Source organism: Salvelinus fontinalis, chromosome 25, assembly GCF_029448725.1.
Source record: "Salvelinus fontinalis isolate EN_2023a chromosome 25, ASM2944872v1, whole genome shotgun sequence".
Lineage (NCBI taxonomy): Eukaryota > Metazoa > Chordata > Actinopteri > Salmoniformes > Salmonidae > Salvelinus > Salvelinus fontinalis.
In genome coordinates, this window is record NC_074689.1 from 1,858,398 (window position 1) to 1,880,347 (window position 21,950).

Consider the following 21,950-nt stretch of genomic DNA (forward strand, 5'->3'; position numbering starts at 1 on the left):
GGTCTCTATTAAAGCCTCAGGGCTTTGGGTTTTACCTGCCAGTCTGAACAAAACACACATCCATAACCGACACACACACAACACATCCATAATACACACATCCATAATATACACACACACACACAACACATCAATAACACACACATCCATAACACACACACACATCCATAACACACGCACACACATACATCCATCCATCCATCACACACACACACACATACATACATCCATAACTCCACAACCACAGCATTGTGCTTATCATACACTATTGTATTCCCAGGTCAGGTAATGCTGCATATGTTATGACAGCAGTGACAGACCTTCCCCTTTCCCCAAACCATGTGAAATTCACCCATTACTATTTATTTTAAATAAGCTCAATTTCCTGCATTTCAAACATTGAAGCATGCTCCAATAACATTCATTAAAACATTATCCACATGATCCTACGTATATGTTCAAATGATCATAGCAGCGTGCTTATCTTAACACCGCTCTGAGACTGTTTTGAGTGAGCTGGTTGCTTCCCCCCACTCACTCGCTGACTCCAAGCATGCTCAGTGTGCTCTGATAGCCAGGGGGTTGGCTGCTGCTAGCATCTCTCTGTCTCTCTCTCTCTCTCTCTCCTTCCTTCTCTCTCTTTTTTTTTGCATTTCAAATGGCTGTCCCCCTCCGCTCTCTACTCCTTCCCTCTCTTCTTTAAAAAGAAAACAGTGTGGGATCCAGAGGGCTGGATTTAACCTTCACATGGACAGCTATCTCTCTCAGATTGCCTATGCGCCCATGCTCTCTCTCACACACACACACACACGCTTGAGTAGTCACATATACACACACACGCCAGGGTCCGGCTCTCTCTGTCTCAATGACAGATACTCACCACTCCATGGACCAGGAACTCAAACAGTTTGCTCTTGGTGGCTTTGCGCGCTCCTCCCGCCGTCTCCTCCGTAGCCATTTGCGCCGTCCCCTCGCTTCTACTACGTCTCCCTCTCTTTCTTTTGTCTTTCTCTCTCCCCCTCTTCCCCTTCAAATCCCCTCCCTTGCTTCACTTTCCACCTCTTTGTGCTCTCCTTTTCTAGCGCCGTCCCTGACTCTCTCTCTCTCGCTCTCCTTCGTTCTCTCTAAAACCCTCTCCCCCTCTCTCTCCCTCTGTGTTTTTGCCGTGCAGCCCGGCCGAGGCGCTCACTCTGTCTCAGAGCACACTTTTTAGTTGATCTGCCTTTCAAGAGTAGAAGCCCTGCGGAGAGGGGGAGTGGGGGCCCCGGCAGGGGGGTTTGAGCCGGCCCACCCCTGGCGGCCCCCTGCCACAGCTGTTGCATTCCATTCCATTGGTAGATAAGGGCATGCGGTGTGACTGGCTGCCTGTGCCTGGTTGTTTGAGCAAGGGGACTGGGGAGATTAGCCTCAGACATTCCCACCTCCTAGTGACGAACCCAGAGGCCATGGTCAGCCCCTTTCAGCACAGCACACAACTCATTCTCAAAAAAGGACAAGCGGCTCTTAAAAAGGGGCCACACTGTATATTACTACTCAGAGTGCAGTATCAAACCTAAATCGCCGTGTCTCTCAAGTAACAGGATCAAATGTAGCCGAAAATAAATTTGCCATCTACATACACTTCTATCCCGCTGTACAGCCTATCATATTTATCTGGCATAGTACTGTCATTGGTCAGCGAGGCAAAGATTCAGAGAACAGTTCCTGGTTGGACACAACTGTGTGCAACACTGTGTCTAATGAGCCGACTAATCTCCTCCAAAGCCCACTTCACAACTGGAGAGGGCCTCCGTCAGAGCACCTTCACTTCCTGCCTTTCACTGACCATGTCCCAAATGGCACCCTATTCCCTATATCGTGCTCTTCTTTTGACCTGGCTAAAAGTAATGCACTACATAGGGAATAGGGTGCCATTTGGGACGTATCCCATATCTGGCTTAGCCTGGCATTGTCAGAGAGGCATTCAGAATGGTCTAAGGGTTCTTCCCCTCCACGCTTCATTAGTTGTAGGGTGAAGTTGCCCTTAGACCCGTGTTTCAAAGTCGGGGAGAACTGCAGGGGAAATAATTACGATTATTGTATGGGACGATTTAGAAACTTTTTTTTTTTTTAGAAAGGTCATTTGAAGAACGCAATTTTATTGAGGAAATGTATTTATTGGTTTCTTTTCATTTTGGTAAGAGATGAAAATGCAATGAATTGAAGGTTATTTGTTTAAAATCTAAATGGACAGATTTTAAGGTTGTCATTAGATTTGGGGTGGGATCGCAAGAAATTCTTGCGAATAAACGGGGTCCCCAAAAATTCTGGTGGAAAAAATGGGATCCCCACTGAAAAAGTTTTAATACCACTCCCCTAGACAATGAGGTTGCTATGATGGTATGAGGGCCAGGTTGGGAATTTAGCCAGGACACCGGGGTTAACACCCCTACTCTTACGATAAGTGCCACGGGATCTTTAGTGACCTCAGAGAGTCAGGACACCAGTTTAACGTCCCATCCAAAAGACATCACCTTACACAGGGCAATGTCCAATCACTGCTCTGAGGCATTGGGATCTTTTTGGGGGACCAGAGTGCCTCCTACTGGCCCTCCAACAACACTTCCAGAAGCATCTGGTCTCATATCCAGCGACTGACCAGAACCAACCCTGTTCAGCTTTAGAAGCAAGCCAGTAGTGGGATGCAGGGTAGTACGTAGTTTTCACGTTATTTCAAGGAAATTAGGCAGAACCAACACGGAAAAGACGTTGAATTGACGTCTGTGCCCAGTGGGTAGGGCTAATTGAGTAACTAAGTGACTGACCTAACAAGAGGAAAACTGCTCTTAAAGGGGCCACACTGTATATTACTACTCAAACAGAGTGCAGTATCAAACCTAAAATCGCTGTGTCTCCCAAGTAACAGGATCAAATGTAGCTGAAAAGAAATTTTCCATCTACATACACTTCTGTCACACTGTACAGCCTATCATATTTACCAAGTTTCTAAATTGCAACCTTGTGTATTCTACTATTCTCAATACTAACTCCCAACATTATGCTGTTTCACCCCCCCCCCCCCCCCCCCCCCCCCATGAGGCCCCCTGATGATGTGAGGACCCATGCAATTGCAATATGACGCATGTCCATACAGGATTTAGCTAGTGGTCACTAGCTGGCACAGCCACAAAGTCCTTAAATCAGATTTTAAACCTAACCTTGTAAGTAAGCATTTCACTGTAAGGTCTAAACCTGTTCTATTTCGGCACGTGACAAATAAAATGTTATTTGAGCCCAAACATTAACCACACTGCTAACGCTAATGCAAGCGTTTTCGCTACACTCACAATAACATCTGCTAACCATGTGTATGTGACCAATACAATTGGATTATATTTGAATGCTGACATTAAATTAAGGCAAGAAATATATAATGTTTGTTTTCATGAATTTTTAAACTGGCCCATCTAGCAGAAATCGCTCAGTTCTGCCTCCAGGGCAAGATTCATCCCAATAAACGTCAACCTGCTGTGTCTGCATGCACGTGGGTGTGACTGCATGTGTTTTGTGGGACCTCAGAGAGAAAGGGAGAGCGAGGCAGTCTGCCCATTGGTCGGGTTACTAAATCGTGGAGAGAGACCTGTCTGTTGCGGACATGGCCGCCGGTCATTATACTGATTCACAGAATCCTCCTCCCCCTCTCTCTCTCTCCTCCCTCTGACTGACCAAACAAGGGAGTGAAATATTAATGAGTTGATTTAAATAACAAAGGGTTGTGAAGTTGGGCAGGATCAAAGGCTTATGACACATGCCAGTTGTTAGGATTGTCACCAGCAGCTCTGTAATATGTGGCCAGGGTGAGAAATGGTAGTGGCACTGGCGGGTTAGAGATAGGATGGAACAATATCCAGAGCAACTTACATACATTTTCATTTGTTTTGTTGTTGCCATACTGGTCTCCCATGGGAATGCAACACACAACCCTGGCATTGCAAGCGCCACGTTCTACCAACTCAGCCACACGGGACAAGGAGTGGAACAATTCCAACGAATCTCTAATTCAAAACGGATCAAAAACATATCAAAAACCTGACGGCAGAAAGATAGACATATGTCTACCCCAATGCTCTCTGTGGTATATCTCCTCCAAAATGGATTTGATACAAGGTGTTTCTATTGAAATGGCAGAGGGGGGTACATGGGACAGCACCGGGGGAAGGGAATACTGTCTGTATTGAGAGTAATCGAGTTCCCACTTCCCTACATTCTCCACTCTGAGCTTGGACTTGAGTGCTCTGGCAAGCGAGGGAGACTTTCTCGAACAAGTGACAGCAGTACTGTTCAGTTATTGTAGCCAAGGGCCAGCTGGTATGTGGGCCTGTAAACGTCTAGGTCAAAGGTCACGATTCCTCAACTTCCCCTGGAGCGACTCTGACCCCTAATGAGGGAGAAGTGGCACCCAGCGCAAATTCATAATTTAACTAGCTAGAGGAAACTGAGAAACATGTTCAAAATAATAGCAAACAGAATCATAGGATAGGTCAAATTAAAGGGCGTGTGGAGCTAATGGTTTCAAATGATCTAAAAAAAAAAATCATCTTTTCCAGTTATTGGTCTTTGAGCCATTCAATAAATGTAATCCATCTATTGGGCAGTGTACTCTGTCCCCGTTTTAAAACGTGTTTTTCCCTTGTTGGTGGCGACACCTACTGTTGAGATGGGTGAAGTGCCTCTTGTCAATTGTGATCTACAGAACACAGTATGTGCTGCAAAGCCCCATAGATATTGTGGTCTTACGGTTGACTCCATTCTTCGTCCCCTTAAAAGATGGATGTATTTTTCTTGTGCATGAAAAATCTGTGTTGTAGTGATTATGTTATTTATATTATGCATCTATTTTCATTTCTAACTAGATATACAGTAGAATAGAACAATCTAAAATAATATAATAGAAATATGAATCTGTTCTGGTGTAAGGTCAAGCAAGCACCAAATAAATAGACCTTGAAACAAGCAGAGCCAGAGAGAAACGGTGTCCTTGTTTCTCACACGTGGGCGTCAAAAGATAACAAAGAGATCCAACAGTTCAGGAAAAGGCATCGTCGGCTTGTGCGCAGGAGTACCCCTTGCTGGACCCCCGCTGTCTTCCTCACCAATAGGCCTACCAATTTCACCAAAATGGTCATATCCCATTCTGTTGCAAATAGGGGGGAGAGGGGGGCTAACCTGGGGTAAGTGCTTGCAGGGAGCAAAAGTACTATCAATTGCCAGCAGAGGAGGCACATACTGGTGAGCAGACACCCCTGTCTAGGAGGGGAATAGACGCAGTCTGCTTAAATGAAAAAAGGACCCCACCCTCACTGACTGTGATGCAGTGCGATGTAGGAATATGTGGAAATATACTAGACACAGTCATGAATAATCTATATGTTCTCCTTTTTGACATTTAAATAAAGGGAACATCCATTTTTGGACTTTGAAATTAGTTGAAATTGAATCCCAGATTGACCCTTTAGTGCAACGATGAAGTACAGGGAATTATCATTCCTAAACCGAACCACCATTCCTACAGTATCCGTCTGATTGAATGGGCACACAGACACAATAGAGTGGTGAGGAGGAGCTCCGCGAACCCTTAGTGTCCGGAAGTAATTTAGCCATTCATTGTAATAACTGCGATCTGCAGAGTTGATATTTTCTTGAGTTTTCTTGTGTCAATAAATTTATGACATTCCTGGATTACTCATATTAAAAAAAGTCAGATTTAAATCAACAAATACAATGCATTCGGAAAGTATTCGGACCCCTTGACTTTTCCCACATTTTGTTACGTTACAGCCTTATTCTAAAATTGATTAAATTGTGTTTTTTTTCATCAGTCTACACACAATAAGCCATAATGACAAAGAAACACAATAAGCCATAATGATAATGAAATATGACATTTAAATAAGTATTCAGAACCTTTACTCAGTACTTTGTTGAAGCACCTTTGGCAGCGATTACAGCCTCGAGTCGTCTTGGGTATGACGCTACAAGCTTGGCACACCTGTATTTGGGGAGTTTCTCCCATTCTTCTCTGCAGATCCTCTCAAGCTCTGTCAGGTTGGATGAGGCACGACGCTACACAGCTATTTTCTGGTCTCTCCAGAGATGTTCGATCAGGTTCAAGTCCGGGCTCTGGCTGGGCCACTCAAGGACATTCAGAGACTTGTCCTGAAGCCACTCCTGCGCTGTATTGGCTGTGTGCTTAGGGTCATTGTCCTGTTGGAAGGTGAACCTTCGCCCCAGTCTGAGGTCCTGAGCGCTCTGGAGCAGGTTTTTATCAAGGATCTCTCTGTACTTTGCTCCATAGGGATGGTGCCAGGTTTACTCCAGAAGTGTCGCTTAGCAGTCAGGCCAAAGAGTTCAATCTTGGTTTCATCAAACCAGAAAATCTGGTTTCTCATGGTCTGAGAGTCCTTTAGGTGCCTTTTGGCAAACTCCAAGCGGGCTGTCGTGTGCTTTTTACTTAGGAGTGGCCTCCTGGAGGCAGTCCCAGAATTAAGGTGCGTGAAGGCTACCTGTGTCCTTCATAACTTCATGAGGATGGACACGAGGACCAGGTGGGGATCTGCAGCTCGCCGCCATGTGCCAGAGGAGAAGTCTGCTGCTCTGAAGGATGTTTCAAGGATGGGGTCCAACAACGCAGCAAGAGAGGCAATCTGTGTGCGGGAGATCTTCACCTCCTACTTCTTCGAAGAGGATGTTGTTCCCTGGCAACACCATAGACTACATTATGCACAAACAAAGGCTCTTCATAAGCCATCCACATTGCAATAAGAGTATTATTCAATTTACAGTGTATTGCAAAGTTATTCATCCCCTTTTGGACACTACAGTGAAAATGGTTAACTTTGTTAAAACAAGGCCCCTGAACTCTTGTGAATTTTCTGCATTGTGCAATGATATGGGCAGCAACACTGTAACGCTTTTACAACATACAGAAGTGCACTTGTTATCAAGGGGCAAATTATTGACACTTTTTTTGAATTGAGAGACGAGCTTAAAGTTTTCTTTACTGACCATCATTTTCACTTGTCTGACCGCTTGCATGATGACGAGTTTCTCACACGACTGGCCTCTGGGTGATTTTGTTAACAAACTATAGTTTTGGCAAGTCGGTTAGGACATCTACTTTGTGCATGACACAAGTCATTTTTCCAACAATTGTTTACAGACAGATTATTTCACTGTATCACAATTCCAGTGGGTCAGAAGTTTACATGCACTAAGTTGACTGTGCCTTTAAATAGCTTGGAAAATTCCTGAAAATTATGTCATGGCTTTAGAAGCTTCTGATAGGCTAATTGACATCATTTGAGTCAATTGGAGGAGTACCTGTGGATGTATTTCAAGGCCTAACTTCAAACTCAGTGCCTCTTTGCTTAACATCATGGGAAAATGCAAATCAATCCCAAAACAACAGCAAAGGACCTTGTAAAGATGCTGGGGGAAACAGGTACAAACGTATCTATATCCACAGTGAAACGAGTCCTATATCAACATAACCTGAAAGGCCGCTCAGCAAGGAAGAAACCGCTGCTCCAAAACCACCATAAAAAAAAGCCAGATTACGGTTTGCAACTGCACATGGGGACAAAGATCGTACTTTTTGGATAATTGTCCTCTGGTCTGACGAAAGAAAAATAGAACTGTTTAGCCTACAATGGCATATAGATTAATAGGCTACTTGGTGGCCAGAGGCAAATGTATAATTTATCCACATTTAATGTCAGTTTCATTTATTTATTTAACCTTTATTTAACCAGGTAGGCAAGTTGAGAACAACTTCTCATTTACAACTGCGACCTGGCCATTGAGGACGTTTCCCCATTGAAAGAACCGCGCAAGGGAGTTCCATAACTTCCATTTCAAATTTCCACTCGGGCAGCCCCCGAGACCCAATAACTGAGCATACATTTTAAAAAACTTCACTTGATACCGTTTAATTTAAGCAAAGTCAACATTAGAATGCCGTTTAAACTACCTCCGAGCGAATTTATGTAATGCCCCAACGTAGTTTCCAGTTGGAAATAGACGTCTCCATAACGACTGGCTCTCTAAATAACCAACCAACAACTGGTATAAAGTAGTCACCACGATAGTGCTCCCTCTAGTTTAAGTGCCTCAGCCAATAGCTATAGTGCTCGTGCTCTCTCAACACACAAACCGCCCCCCCCCGGAACTCCCCACCAATCACTCAGAAACAGCCTGCTTTCACTGCCTGACAATCAGCAGCAGGTCGCAGTGAAATATTTCTTTATGAGAAATGCCATGGCGGCCGCGGGTGCAACTTAGAAATAGACCAAAAAAAAGCGAATATGAAAACAGCTCGGAAACAGGATATAGCTGAGTACACATGCGCACTAGTCTAACTCAGGTCGTTTTTATGCCCTATATCAGGAGCTGGCGGGGAAAAAAAGTTTGCTTAAAACAATTCAGAGACTGGAACGAATACATAAGAATGACACATATATATAAGGAGAGCGAATCAATATTACAATCCTGAAATCAGCTGCAACTGTCAATATTAAAACAAAGCTTAAAACGACGTTTGATAACCATTCATTTTCTGGAACCAAGTTAAGTCGCTTCCGGACACGGTTTCCTCACCACTCTATTCTTGTGTAAACACTAGCGAGTGACACTGAGCACACAGAAGACCATGTTGAGCATACTGCAGCACAGTTTAATCAATTAATCGTCATTAGTTATACTGCGAGGGGTCATCAATGACGACATTGTCAAAATCCCAGTCTAAACATAGAACATATCCAACAGGCTATATCTGGTGGATAAATATTCCAAATTGAACAGGCTAGAATTAAATTGTTCCAAATCTATCGTAATCTATTCACAACTATAAAAGTCATGGCTTCCAGTATGCAGCCATAAACTAAATGTGATTCCGAGACGCCAATGCCAACTCGCTGAATAACGACTGATTTTACTTGACAGCGCTGCTCAAAGTGCCGTTGTAGCACTGTAACAATAAACTGATCAAAGAAACGGGAAAAATCCATACACAGTCTGGCCAGAGCCAGTCTCTCAATACACCCGCTTTGTCTACATTCTCCAAACATTCACTAGAGAAAGGCAACAATGAGAAGAAAGAAGGAAAGGAGAAAGAGAGAAAAGGTGTCAGAAAAGGAGAAATAAGGGGAACATAAAAGATGTCTTCCAGAAAGTGCTGACACTTGTTTTAAAGTATGGTGCTCCCTTCACATACACAGATTGTTAGAGTACACACAAACTCCTTCATGTTATTGTCACAGTTAGGGTGCGAGAGGGGGAACTGACCGAGGGGACAGGAAGAAGTGTATGGAATAAAGTCTGTAGCAGCAGATTTGTAATAGTCAGACTGGTACAAACTAGAATATGTCGCACAGAAAATACTTGCATAGTAATACAATATTATATATTAGCATAAAGTAGTCATAGGTAGTAGGATAGTAATAGAATATATATTATCAAACTCCATTAGAAAGAAAAGCTTGATGACATGCAGGAAAAGTATCATTCTATGCAGAGTTAGCATAGGCCTAATACTATTAACAGGTGAATGATTGCATGCATTGATACCCAGTATAAAAGTCCAGCAAATCATCATTCCTGGGGTGGTTTCAGGACCTGACATATGACAGATTTGGGACTAGTTTAGAATAAGACCTTGGTTGCCACGGGAGTTATTTGGAACAAAGCATCTTTATCCAGAGAGCATTTACGGTTGAGCTCCTTGGCAGTTGCCCCCTTGCACTGAAAGGGAACATTGTGAGAGTGGATGGAGACTCTGTCCGCAGCCTCACAATGAGCTGAGTTTCCTTGCAGCCTTAGGCGGGCACCAACACTCAACACACTGCAGGAAGGCTTCTGGACAATACCTGAGGGCATTTCCTGTTTGCTGTCACCATAGCAACCACTTGTCCTACCTTTCCGTTGCAGGTAGGGACTTAAACTGGAGCCAATGAGAAACTGGGACAATGTGAAAATATTGCAGTCGCTTTATTTTAACTGTTACAGTAGCAGCTGGTTTAGTGCCAATATAAACTACTACAAGCCAAAACTTAATGGGTGTTGAGCGAAACCGCATATTTGGCTCTGCATAGGCCACGGTAAAGCCCATAGTGGAGAGCTACAGTAGCTATAGAAGGAGACGTGGCTAAAGTTCAGAAGTCGGGTGCAGCCCATTCCTATATTGTGCCCTACTTTTGACCAGGTCCCATGGGACGCAACCGTACAGTCCAGTCCCACCCCTCCCCTACAGGACCTCAGAGCAGCACTGTGTTGCTGGGTTAGGCCAGTACAGTACACTGATCCACAGTGAAAATGCAGAATCATAGACAGTCAGCCATCATGAACGTACCAGACCCAGCCAGGTGTCTCATCTAAGAAAAATATTATTGGTAATATTCTGAATATACACTGGCAACCCTCTCCTCTCGCTACAGAAAGTCTCCCCTCCCCCTCTGTACTGTAGCCTAGTCTGCATAAAGCTATGCAGCCCATTAGCCCTGATCCTTCAGCACCATTCTGCCCAGGCTGGATGGAGGAGGGAGCAGACAGAACAAGGACCGGGTTGAGTCCCAATGGAACCCTATTCCCATTGGGCTCTGGTCAAAAGTAGTGCACTATGTAGGGTGCACTACTTTTTGGGACGCAACCCAGGTTCAGAAGGAGGCCTTTTATCAGACTGTTCCCAGTCCAGGATACACTCCAAAAAAAACGCTGTGTTGTTTGGATGACCCAACTGCTGGGTTGTAGGCATTGAGTCACTTAGTTGGGTTGTTTTCTTTAAAAAGAGCAAGGTTGGGTTGTTGATGCATGACACAGTGGGTCAGATCAGAAGACTGGAGGAGTGGCTTAGTTGGGGCATGGCTTTCAGGATGTTTTTGGGGCTCCCGTGAGAGTAAATGTCATTCCAGCACATCTGTTCTGTTGTATTGTTATCAACTGTTAAGGTTGAACACTTTTGTAGTTTAATGAGGCTTACACAAGTGTATGAGTTAAGAGCCTATGCTTATCCCAATGTTGGGATAGTAATCACTTTGTAATTTTTTAAATAACATTATTATTTACATATTGTAGTAGAATATGTAATGTGACAAAATATTAAAAGGAAAGTAGAAATGTGTAGTATACAAACATAACATGATCAACAGGAATTACATTTACTTTCACGGGTGGCCAAAAATAAGAAGCCACACCCCTAATAAGCCACACCTCCTGAAAATAACCCATGGATTACATTAAAAAAGACCCAGCCTGAAAGTGAATAAACACCCAATTGATGGTTAAATTAACCTGTTTGGATAATCCCAACATGTTGGGTTATTCACAGAACCCAAATGGCTGGGTCAAAATAACCCAGCGTGTGTTCTGTCCAATATTTACACAGCACTGGGTTACCAAATAACCCACATCTAGAAAAACTGAAGAGAGACAACATCAGTGTAAGGTATACGAAATAAACGGATTGATTCTATGATTAAAGTATCTGGGTTAATTCACCATGCTAAAAATGGGACATTGGGGAGGAAATGGGGTGAAATGAACTGGAAACAAACGGGTCAGACAGGACTGACGTTGGTTCCCCAATCCAGATCTGATGCTGCATGTGCTTGAGACCCAAAGATGCTCATTAAAATTATGTAAAACCTATTGTTGCTCAACATGCACCGTCTGAGTCTGACAGTATGGACTATTACATCAAAAGGTGCACTCTCAAAAAAAGGTTATTGATGGGTTCTATGGTCAGGGGTGAGCATGATGTGTAACCATTTTATTTAGCATATCAGAAGGGTTATTTACTGCTGTGATGGTTGTGAAGAACCATCTTGTTCTTTCCCTCTACACCATGTTTTCCTTTATGCCATGAAATGCTACACTGTTAAAACGTTCCTGTAATTTGATGGTACTCTACAGCCCTTATGGTACTTATGTGAAGTTAATGTAATAACATGTGACAACATGAAACTACACGTGAAAACGTGGTCACATGTGAAGTGTTCCAAAAACACATGATTTCACATTTGAAATTTCATGTGAAATCATGTGATTTTTTTCTGTAAGGTAGGCTACTGGTTGCAGTGAAAGTATGGTAAACAATAACAAGCTACTGGATTTTGTGTATTTGTTCCAACCGTCAGTGGAAGTGTTGTACCAGTTTGAGTGGTTGATCTTGTCAAAGGTTGAGCACCTCTCTTAACACAGTCAGTTCTGCAATCTTTGTAAGAACATGTGACAATAAAGATATTCAGTTTTAAGAGGTTACTGTGCATTTCACAGTAACTTAATGGCAGTTAGTTGCCTGGTAGTTATTGTAAAATTCCCAGTAACTTAATAGCCAGTAACTGCTAGTAACTTACTGTACTTTCACTGATCTTTTCTGATTATTATTATATTTTTGATTTAATGATCCGGAAAACAATGCATTGGCAGGGAATTCAAGCGAAGCCAATATGCAGTGATCATGTATTGGGCCTATAGCCAACTGCACAAACATCATTGCTATAGTACTGTTTTAATAGGTTAATGTTGCATAGGTTTGTTTTTTAAGTCATGTTGAAAACAATTCTGAGCGGTAGATCTCGGCGTGCATTTTGACTCAGAAAAGGTATCCAGCCCATTGATTTTTTGTTGCTTCTGGTGACTTTGTAAGAGCTGTTTGCAAAGAGGGTCTGTGTTCAGGTACTTTGGATGAAGGGGCACGGGACGGAGGGGAGTAAGTTATGTTTCCCCGTTATCTCTTTTCCATTCTTTTTCCCAATGGCTTTGTTCTGTTTCTGCCATTCCGGCTCGAAGTTGGGCCAAGATGGCCACAGCATTCTCATTAAAAGGGGAAAATCAGCAGTTGCTGCCTCCATTTTTGGATACATAAATTGATATATACCCATTGATTCTTGAAGAATATAACTTAAAAATAAATGCAGCGTGAGCTAAGTTCAACTGTCGTACCCCCATCGGAACCCAAAATATAAAACTTAACATTGTAAACAAAGTAAATGTATGTGTGACCACTGCCCTAGGGCCTACAGGGACAAAATGAAGAACCCTTTTCTGGTACTAATTAGCTATTTTTATGAGAGTGTACTGTACAGAAACTGCATTCCGTCGGTGCTGGTTGGCCTCAGAAAAGATGTGACAAATACCACACCCACCATCAACATAACTCAAACCAAATTACAAATCACCCTTACCGCCGGCATCAATCCATGCAGCTGCTGCTGGCCATATCTGGATGGTTTTAATTTGCAACTCGGCTGCACTGCACACTGTCTGGCTGCACACTCGTTCTGGATGCATGGCTCTGGGGGACATGGCGGTGGCGCAGTACTGAGCGTTTGATTTAAATTAGGTCAGCCTTGGTGAACCCAGACAGGCTGTCTCAGACAGAAAACCCGGCAACTTTAGCATCCCGGCAACTTTTTTGCTTACTTAAAAAAAAAAAAAAGTTATCTGAAAAGGTATTTCCGGCAACAAAGCCTGTACTTTTATTTCCGCCAAGCAACCCAGTCATCATTGCAGTAACGCGTTTAAAAGTCCAGCCAACCCCTCAGTATAAACTTACCCTTTCATCTTACCGGCTTTGGCACCCATTAAATCATGAACATTCTATTGTTGTTGTCCGACAAACTTGTCCTTGTCATTTTGAAAAAGTATAGCCTAAACACAAAAACGGCAGTCTGCATAGCCGTAATGCTGAAGAGGCATTGGCACGCATTACACTCGACAGGTATTGTCCTTACTGAAACTCCCTAAGTTATATGTTAACTAAGTTGAGGTGAGTGCTGCTCATCCTCTTTAGTCAAGTTGGTTCTATTAGCACTAATTAGAATATGTTGCATGTTATGTAGCTTAACAAGTGGATTGTTTTACTCTTCTCTCGCTTAGTAGCCTACTCCCTACCAAAAGCCTGTGATAATCAGTTAATGTGATTTTGTTTCACTGAATCACTTCTGTAAAGGTTAATTGGTCTCTGGCTGGGCAAATAAGTACGTGGAGGTGGTAGCTCATTTATTTGTTTGCTCATCTATCACTGATCAGAAACATGCAATAAATCAAGTCTAGGCCTATCATTTTTGCTCTATCGTGTACGGCCAACTCCAAAAGCCAGCGGAGGTTGTAAAATATGAACGAGACTGCTTTTGAAAATACAGATTGCTACTATTTTCTATCGTATCATCAACAAGGCAGTTAACCCACTGTTCCTAGGCCGTCTTTGAACATAAGAATTTGTTCTTAACTGGCTTGCCTAGTTAAATAACGGTTAATAAAAATAAATAAAAAAATTGGTACACACACACTTCCCCACAGTGTTCTCCAATTTATATATGTGTTGTTTATTTGATGTATTACTAAAATAAAGGTTCTATAAAACAAGTAATAAACTTCAGTTCTTACTGATAAAAAAAAAATTCAATAGTGGTAAAGACCGACTTCAAAGAGACCACATTCAAGTCCTCCATCCCCCACTTAGTCTGATTGCTGTGCTCTCTGGCTCCACAACAAACCCCCGCCAGGCAATCTAGAGGTGTGAATACCCAGCCAGCCTACAAGTAGAGGATGGTAAGTGCTTTACAGCAGAAAGAGACTTGGGGCCAGCAGCACAACCTTGTGTTCTAAATACTGTAATTGTAAATAGTGTGTACATTTTTTAATATATATATTTTTTAACTTTGTGTGTGGTTTGTGGTGTGTTCACTTATGACATTAGATCAGTGTTGGCTGCTAACTTGGCCCTTATCTTAAATATTTCACTTCTGTGGAGACATTGGATCAGCATTCTTGTCGCGTTTCCTGTTAGTACATTTTATGTAGGGAGGCTAACGATCCATAATGTATGACATTCCTGGGGGTGTGTAAACTTTTGTTTTTTATTAGCATAGCATTTTTGTATGTTTTCTATAGTTATGTTCTTGAAAATGTATCAATTTGGCCACTTGGGTACATTTGGGCAAATCATGAAGGACACCTGGGTGATTTCATACATGTAGCTTGCTCATTCTTGACATTATAAGTCTGAAACTTTGCACATACACTGTTGCCCTCTTGTGGACACCATCTAAATTACCTCCAGCTTCCTAGCTGAATGTGTGGTGATTTTTCTCTTGCATTTAAAAAAATATATATATATTTAAACGGTTGGTTTTTTCTTTGTATTTTCTTTTACCAGATCTAATGTGTCATTTTCTCCTACATTCATTTCACATTTCCACAAACTTCAAAGGTTTTCCTTTCAAATGGTATCAAGAATATGCATATCCTTGCTTCAATGCCTGAGCCACGGGCAGTTAAATTTGGGTATGTCATTTTAGCCGAAAACTTTTAAAAAAAAGGGGCTGACCCTTAAGAGGTTTTAAGTTATTTTTGGGGGTATCTGTACTTTACTTTATTATTCATATTTGACAACTTTTACTTCACTACATTCCTAAAGAAAATTCTGTACTTTTTTACTCCATACATTACTGACACCCAAAAGTACTCGTTACATTTTTAATGCACCCTTATCAAGAGAACACCCCTGGTCATCTCTACTGCCTCTGATCTGGCAGTCTCACTAAACACAAATGCTTTGTTTTTAAATGATGTCTGAGTGTTGGAGTGTGACCCTGGCTATTCGTACATTTCAAAAACAAGAAATGGTGCCGTCTGGTTTGCTTAATATAAGGAATTTTTAAATATTCATACTTTTACTTCTACTTTTGATACTTAAGTATATTTTAGCAATTACATTTACTTTTGATACTTAAGTATATTTAAAACGAAATACTTTCAGACTTACTTTGAGAGAAATACTTTTACTTTAGTCATTTTCTATTAAGGTATCTTTACTTTTACTCAAGTAGTATTTCACTTGTGACATTTTCTATTAAGGTATCTTTACTTTTACTCAAGTATGAGAATTTAGTACTTTTTCCACCACTGCCTGTGATTGTGCAAAGAGACAAGGTAAACTTGGTCCGTGTAGCTATTTTGTTAGCTATTTATCAGTTGTATTGCGTGGGGATAGAAGCTGTTCAAGAGGCTGCTGGTGTCAGACTTGATGAACCGGTACCTATTGCCGTGCGGCAGCAGAGAAAATAGTCTATGGCACGTTTCCTGTAGTCCACGATCAGCTCCTTGGTCTTGCTGACATTGAGGGAGAGGTTGTTGTTCCGACACCACACTGCCAGGTCATTGACCTCCTCCCTACAGGCTGACTCATCGTCGCCGGCGATCAGGCCTACCACAGTCGTGTTATCAGCAAACTTGATAATGGTGTTGGAGTCATGCGTGGCCACGCAGTCGTGGGTGAACAGGGAGTACAGGAGGGGACTAAGCACACACCCTGTGGGGCCCCTGTGTTAAAGGGTCAGCGTGGTGGAGGTGATGTTGCCTATCCCCAGCACCTGGTTTTGGCCTGTCAGGAAGTCCAGAATCCAGTTACAGAGGGAGGTGTTCAGACCCAGAGTCCTAAGCTTGGTGACAAGCTTGGAGTGGAGAATGGTGTTGAACGCTGAGCTGTAGTCAATGAACACCATTCTGTTTGAGAGACTTCCATAACCAGCCTATCAAAGCACTTCATGATTACAGAAGTGAGTGCTACAGGGCGGTAATCATAGTGTCAGGAAGCCTTAGAGTTCTTAGGAACAGGGATGATGGTGGTCATCTTAAAACAAGTGGGGATTACAGACTGGGACAAGGAGATGTTGAAAATTAGCGCGCATATGCCTGCCAGCTGTTCTGTGCATGCTCTGAGAACGCACCCTGGAATACCATCGGGACCCGCGACCTTGCGGGTGTTGACCTGATTAAAGACCCTTCTCGCTTTCCGAGGCTGACGTGAGATCACCCAGTCCTCTGGGTCGGTGAAGGCCCTCACACCCGGCTCAATGTTGTTGTTGTTGTCAAAGCGTGCATAAAAGACATCGAGTTCGTCTGGTAGAGAGGCATTGTTGGGCAGCTCACGGTTGGGTCTTCCTTTGTAATCCGTAATGGACTGTAGCCCCTGCCACATGTGACGGGTGTTGGAGCCGGTGTAATATGATTCCACCTTATTCCTATATTGTCCTCTTGCTCGTTTGATGACTCTGCGGAGGTCATAGCGGGCCTTCTTGTACTTATTCATGTCTTCGGGCCGTAGCATCAGGGTTGTCTAAGATAACTCTGTGTGCGGTAGCCCTGCTCTTGAGAGCGTTGGGCCAGTAGCCAAAATGTTTGAATCCCCGAGCCAACTAGGTGAAAAGATCTGTCAATGTGCCCTTGAGCAAGGCACTTCACCTTAATTGCTCCTGTAAATTGCTCTGGATAAGAGCGTCTGCTAAAATGACAAAAATTAAAAGAAATACCACATACAGTATATGGGAGCCGGGTCGTTCCATGAAAAAAAGTGCCTTTTGCATAAAATTGGTGTACCAATATTGGATTTGAAAAGCAAGTTATATTAAATTTAGTGCCCTTAAATATTGACCACATGGATAATTCAATAAATCCGATTTGTTATATTCATAAAGGCTTGCTAAAGTGCCAAAATTCAGTAGTTTGACACGTCCCTCCATCAACCTTTTGTCACTTCTAGGAAGATTTTAACCCACTTAATCCCGTGCGGTAAGACTTCCTTTAAAAAATATTTTTGTTAAATGAAACATGGGAACATCTAATAGTAAAATCATAGAGTAAATGCAGTTGAGCTGGTTTTACTCTTTTTGGCCATTTGCTGGTGTTTTGTGGTGGAAAACTGAGCAGGTCGATAACGCGTCAATCCTGTGTTAGACAGGAAAGAAATGCTTTAACAAATCGCATTTTTTGCAATCAATTGCCACTCCCTGTTGCACACAACAAACTTCCATTCACCCTGTCACAAGGGGATTTATGGTTGATTGAAAAATGTATTATTATCAACCATGTTAGTTAACCTTTTTTCACTTAATAGGCACTAATTTTTGTATTTAACCTCTTGAGATTCTGCTCTTTATGACAGAATGTTAAAATTAGGTTACACTTCTCGAAAGGCACCTAATTGGTGGAAAGACCCAACAAGCTAGTCTCCCTGCTGTATTGTATAACATTGACTTGCACACTATTCTAGCATGTTCTTTTTTTCTGTACATTCAAACTTTCAGTGAGTTTAGCATTTCTTATCAAGTCCAAGTCTACCAAGCCAATACTGTAGCTCGTTTCCTAGGTAACAAAAGCTTGGCCCTACTTTCATATGTCCAGGGCTTTCCTTGCCAGCCAAATAAGGAAGTGCTCATTGTCCAGTTCTCCCTGCAAGTAATCCTAAACACAAAAGCCATGGACCATTCAATAGGGTGACCTAATATTTGGGGAGACGGGTCCAAATGTGTCCAAGTTTTAACTGAGGACCTATGGCAAAGCTTCAAAGACTTGCAAAGGCACCTAGACCCATGTTATCCAAGGTCATTGCAGAATCTGAAATGCCTTGAACCGGATGACAGAAAGTGGGTCAAGATATTACCAATACTGTACTTCCATTCAAGTACAGCATAAGCCATGTTCTGAAGAAGTTCTGCTGTGAAGCCAAACTATTAGTCATGAGCTAAAATAAAACTATGGGCCCTCGACCAAAACTTTCATCCTCCATCTCTCTTGTTGGAATGATGGGTCATCTGTCTACCGGTATTCTAGATTCAGCAGAACAGAGGGAGAGAGGGAGGGAGGGAGAGATGGAAAGAAAGACGGAAGGAGCGAGAGGGAGATGTAGAGGGATTCTATTAATGTTCAAGCATCCAGTGCAGTGAAAAAAGAGCAGCTACTCCATCAGGCCTCTTGAGGTGTGACAGTCCCATGCATACAAATGGGACTTTATCTCTCTCTGCAGACTTTTAACAGGGTGTAGCAGGGTGGATCATCTGACTCCCTCTCTCAGGGCTCGAGGTAGAGGCTGCCCCTAACTACCGATCTAGGATCAGTTTACCCTACTCACAGCCCCTAGCTTAAACATTAGGTGGATGAAAAAAGATCTGCCCACAAACTGGTCTGTACCAATGACTGCTGCTGACTCTCATGGGTCATGTCTAGCCTATACAGGGACATCACACGCCACAACTTCCACGCCTCTTCTGTACATAGACAACAACACGTAAACCAAACTTAAATCATCTTTCAAAAGTTTGTGCTTTACGCTGCTGTGTTGGTGTCAGGTTTTTGCCCTCCCCCTCTTAGGCCACATTAGCCGTTGCAACTAATTTTCAATTGAAAACCTTTCAGCAGCTCCACAGTAAGTTCACACATTGCGAGGTGAAATGCTGACTCTGCACTACGGACAGTACAGAAGCCACACATTCCAACCGGGTTAAAGCATGGAAATCCAATGTTGTTTTTTGTCTTGATGGACTCTAAGCACAAGGGAAGAATGAAATGCCGAGCATGCATATCACCAAAATGCATTGGATTGAAAACTTTATCACGACCACAGCAGTTGTTTCTAATAAACACATAATATGTTAGGATAGTGAATTATAAAGCTTTAAAAAAAAATTGCCCTCTAACTTACATGCTTTGCAGCAAAATAGGACCCATACAAATGCCACCACTACATTCAGAGCCACAGATCTAGTTGACAGTGTTTTGCTAAAAGACCAAGTGAAAGTGCCATATATAGTACCAGTCAAAAGTTTGGATAGACCTACCCATTCAAAGATGTGTCTTTATTTGTAGAAAATAGTACATTGTAGAATAATAGTAAAGACCTCACAACTATGAAATAACACATATGGAATTATGTAACCAAAAGAAGTGTTCAACAAATCAAAATATATTTTATATTTGAGATTCTTCTTCACCCTTTGCATTAATGACAGCTTTGCACACTACAAAATTGTACTGCATCTCACACAGCTACTCCTAGCACTAGTCTCACAGTGAGTATTAACATCACAACTAACCGAGACCCCAAAATACAGTAGATAGAGAGGAGCTTGATTCTGTGCTCCTTTTCCTTTTCCTTTTCATGAGATCCTGCTATGCATCGATGCAGAAGGCTTCTGAGGCCAGAATGCTATAGTGCATTCCACACGTCCCTGTCTCTGCAAACACCACTGAGCCACAGGCAAAGGAAAGGCCCACATCACAGGCAGCTGGTAGCACCTTAATTGGGGAGGGCGGGCTCATAGTAATGGCGGGAACGGAATGAATGGTATCAAATACATCAAACATGTGGTTTCCATGTGTTTGATACCGTTCCAAATCACTCCATTCTAGCCATTACTATGAGTCTTCCTCCCCTACCAGTCTACTGTGGCCTACATTGAGGCCTACCGAACCACCACCCCCTTACATCACTAAACCAACACAATCCTAACAGGATAAAGAGACCCACTTGCAAATATAGGTTGAAAATATGTTCTAGTATATTGTCCCCCCCCCCAAAAATTGGTCTACCATTACAGCTGAGTAATATATCCACCAACCATAAGGAACTGGATAATAAGCTTGGGATAATTCTCAGAGCAGTGGGTTCAATAAGGCTGCTTACTAACCCACAGTGGTCCCACTTTACATTCAATTCCCCAAAATCACAAAGGCAGTTTAGGTACAGTGAAATTACAATTATTAAACAGTACTCAATACTTACAACTGTCGCCCGTTTGTGGTATACACACTTTCAAGCATTTGCAAATGAAAATAATTAAATATTCTAATCTAAAACAATAATTACATAGTGAGTGGGTGTGAAGCCACAATTTGGGTTTGTTTACAAATCTTATGTTAAAGGACCAGAGGTGTCCGTTTTTCCTGTGTTTTGTATCATATTGTACAACAGCTGATGAAACTAACATTGGAAAAGTGTTATTTAACTAGGCAAGTCTGATAGGTGCTGGTTGAAAATGCAAATACAGGACCTTCTGTTGTGGTTTGCATGGGCAGGAGTTTCGGCATGCCTGGTGACATCACCATGCAGTAAATTGGTTAATAAACCAATAACAGAGATAGTTTTCCCTTCCCCACTCAGACAGTCCTAGCTAAATTCTTGCTTTGAGAAATAGTTAATTAAGTTAAAAATAAATTTGTCAATTTTAATGTACAACTATTACAGCAAGGCACTTAATTGTTATCCAGAAATGATTTAATATTGGTATAAAAACGGCTGCATTCGGCTTTTATTATATAATTATTTGCGTGTTGTATAATTACGCAGCCTACAAACTAACTATTAATGTAGCTACCATGTAAATAGGTTTTAGGATACTTGATGTAAAGTGGGAATTGTAGTCATACAACACAACAAATAGGCTAAAGTCAATGTCAATTTCATCTAGACTAATTCATAGCCATAGGGCATAGGCAGAAGAGAGCAGTGAATGAGAGTCCTTTCACACGTTTGTTGTTCTACAAGCGTCAAACAGAGAATGGGAGTGTTGTCTCGTCTGTCGGTCTACTCTCGATTCGGTTACAGTGTGCATTCACCTTATTTCTAATCAAGTGTCTGTTTCTCACACAAGTCAAGGTTAACAAGCCGGCCGTGTCTGCAGTGGTTGAAAACGGCGAGGGGTGGAGGTTCAAGGGAGGGGTGAGTAGTCTTGAAAAACCCGAACGTAGTCACTGTGTTGCCTATAGTCGGGTTTTCGAGACTAAGGCGGGGTGAGGTGCAATTATTGTATAGCCTGGCCTGCTGTATAATGATGATGCATACATACACCCATATTTTCAACTTGGTTACATGCGGTAGGATTGTCAATCAATAACATACAAACATAGGCTTTTCGTGGAATAAAGATGGAAATGAAAGGGTAGATTAATTCATCATAAGAAAAGATTTTCATATACACAATAAACTAGACCCAGTCGAAAACTACTGTGCGCACTAATCCGGCTGGCAATATGCCTTCTGGTGCCGTGGGCTTGGCAGCGCAGAATGGAGTTCTATAATGGTGGAAAATAAATTATTCTCACTATGCAGGGTGAGCACATAGTATAACAGAAAACAG

The 21,950-nt window shown here is 42.3% G+C and overlaps 1 protein-coding gene across 6 annotated transcripts in view; it reads right to left on the reverse strand.

Moving 5' to 3' along the window:
- Nucleotides 1–21,950, reverse strand: part of LOC129822738 (SWI/SNF-related matrix-associated actin-dependent regulator of chromatin subfamily D member 3-like) — a 59,578-nt gene that overhangs the window by 37,363 nt on the left and 265 nt on the right. The window contains exon 1 of one of the 6 annotated variants that reach the window (XM_055881094.1): nucleotides 881–1,314. The exons of 1 other annotated variant lie outside the window; for it this stretch is intronic. In XM_055881094.1, the coding sequence (XP_055737069.1) occupies nucleotides 881–958 (78 nt within the window). In that variant the 5' untranslated portion in view covers nucleotides 959–1,314. Of the gene's footprint in view, nucleotides 1–880; nucleotides 1,315–21,950 lie in introns of those variants that run through there. 4 more of the 6 variants (XM_055881105.1, XM_055881101.1, XM_055881106.1 and 1 more) reach the window with 4 other exon arrangements.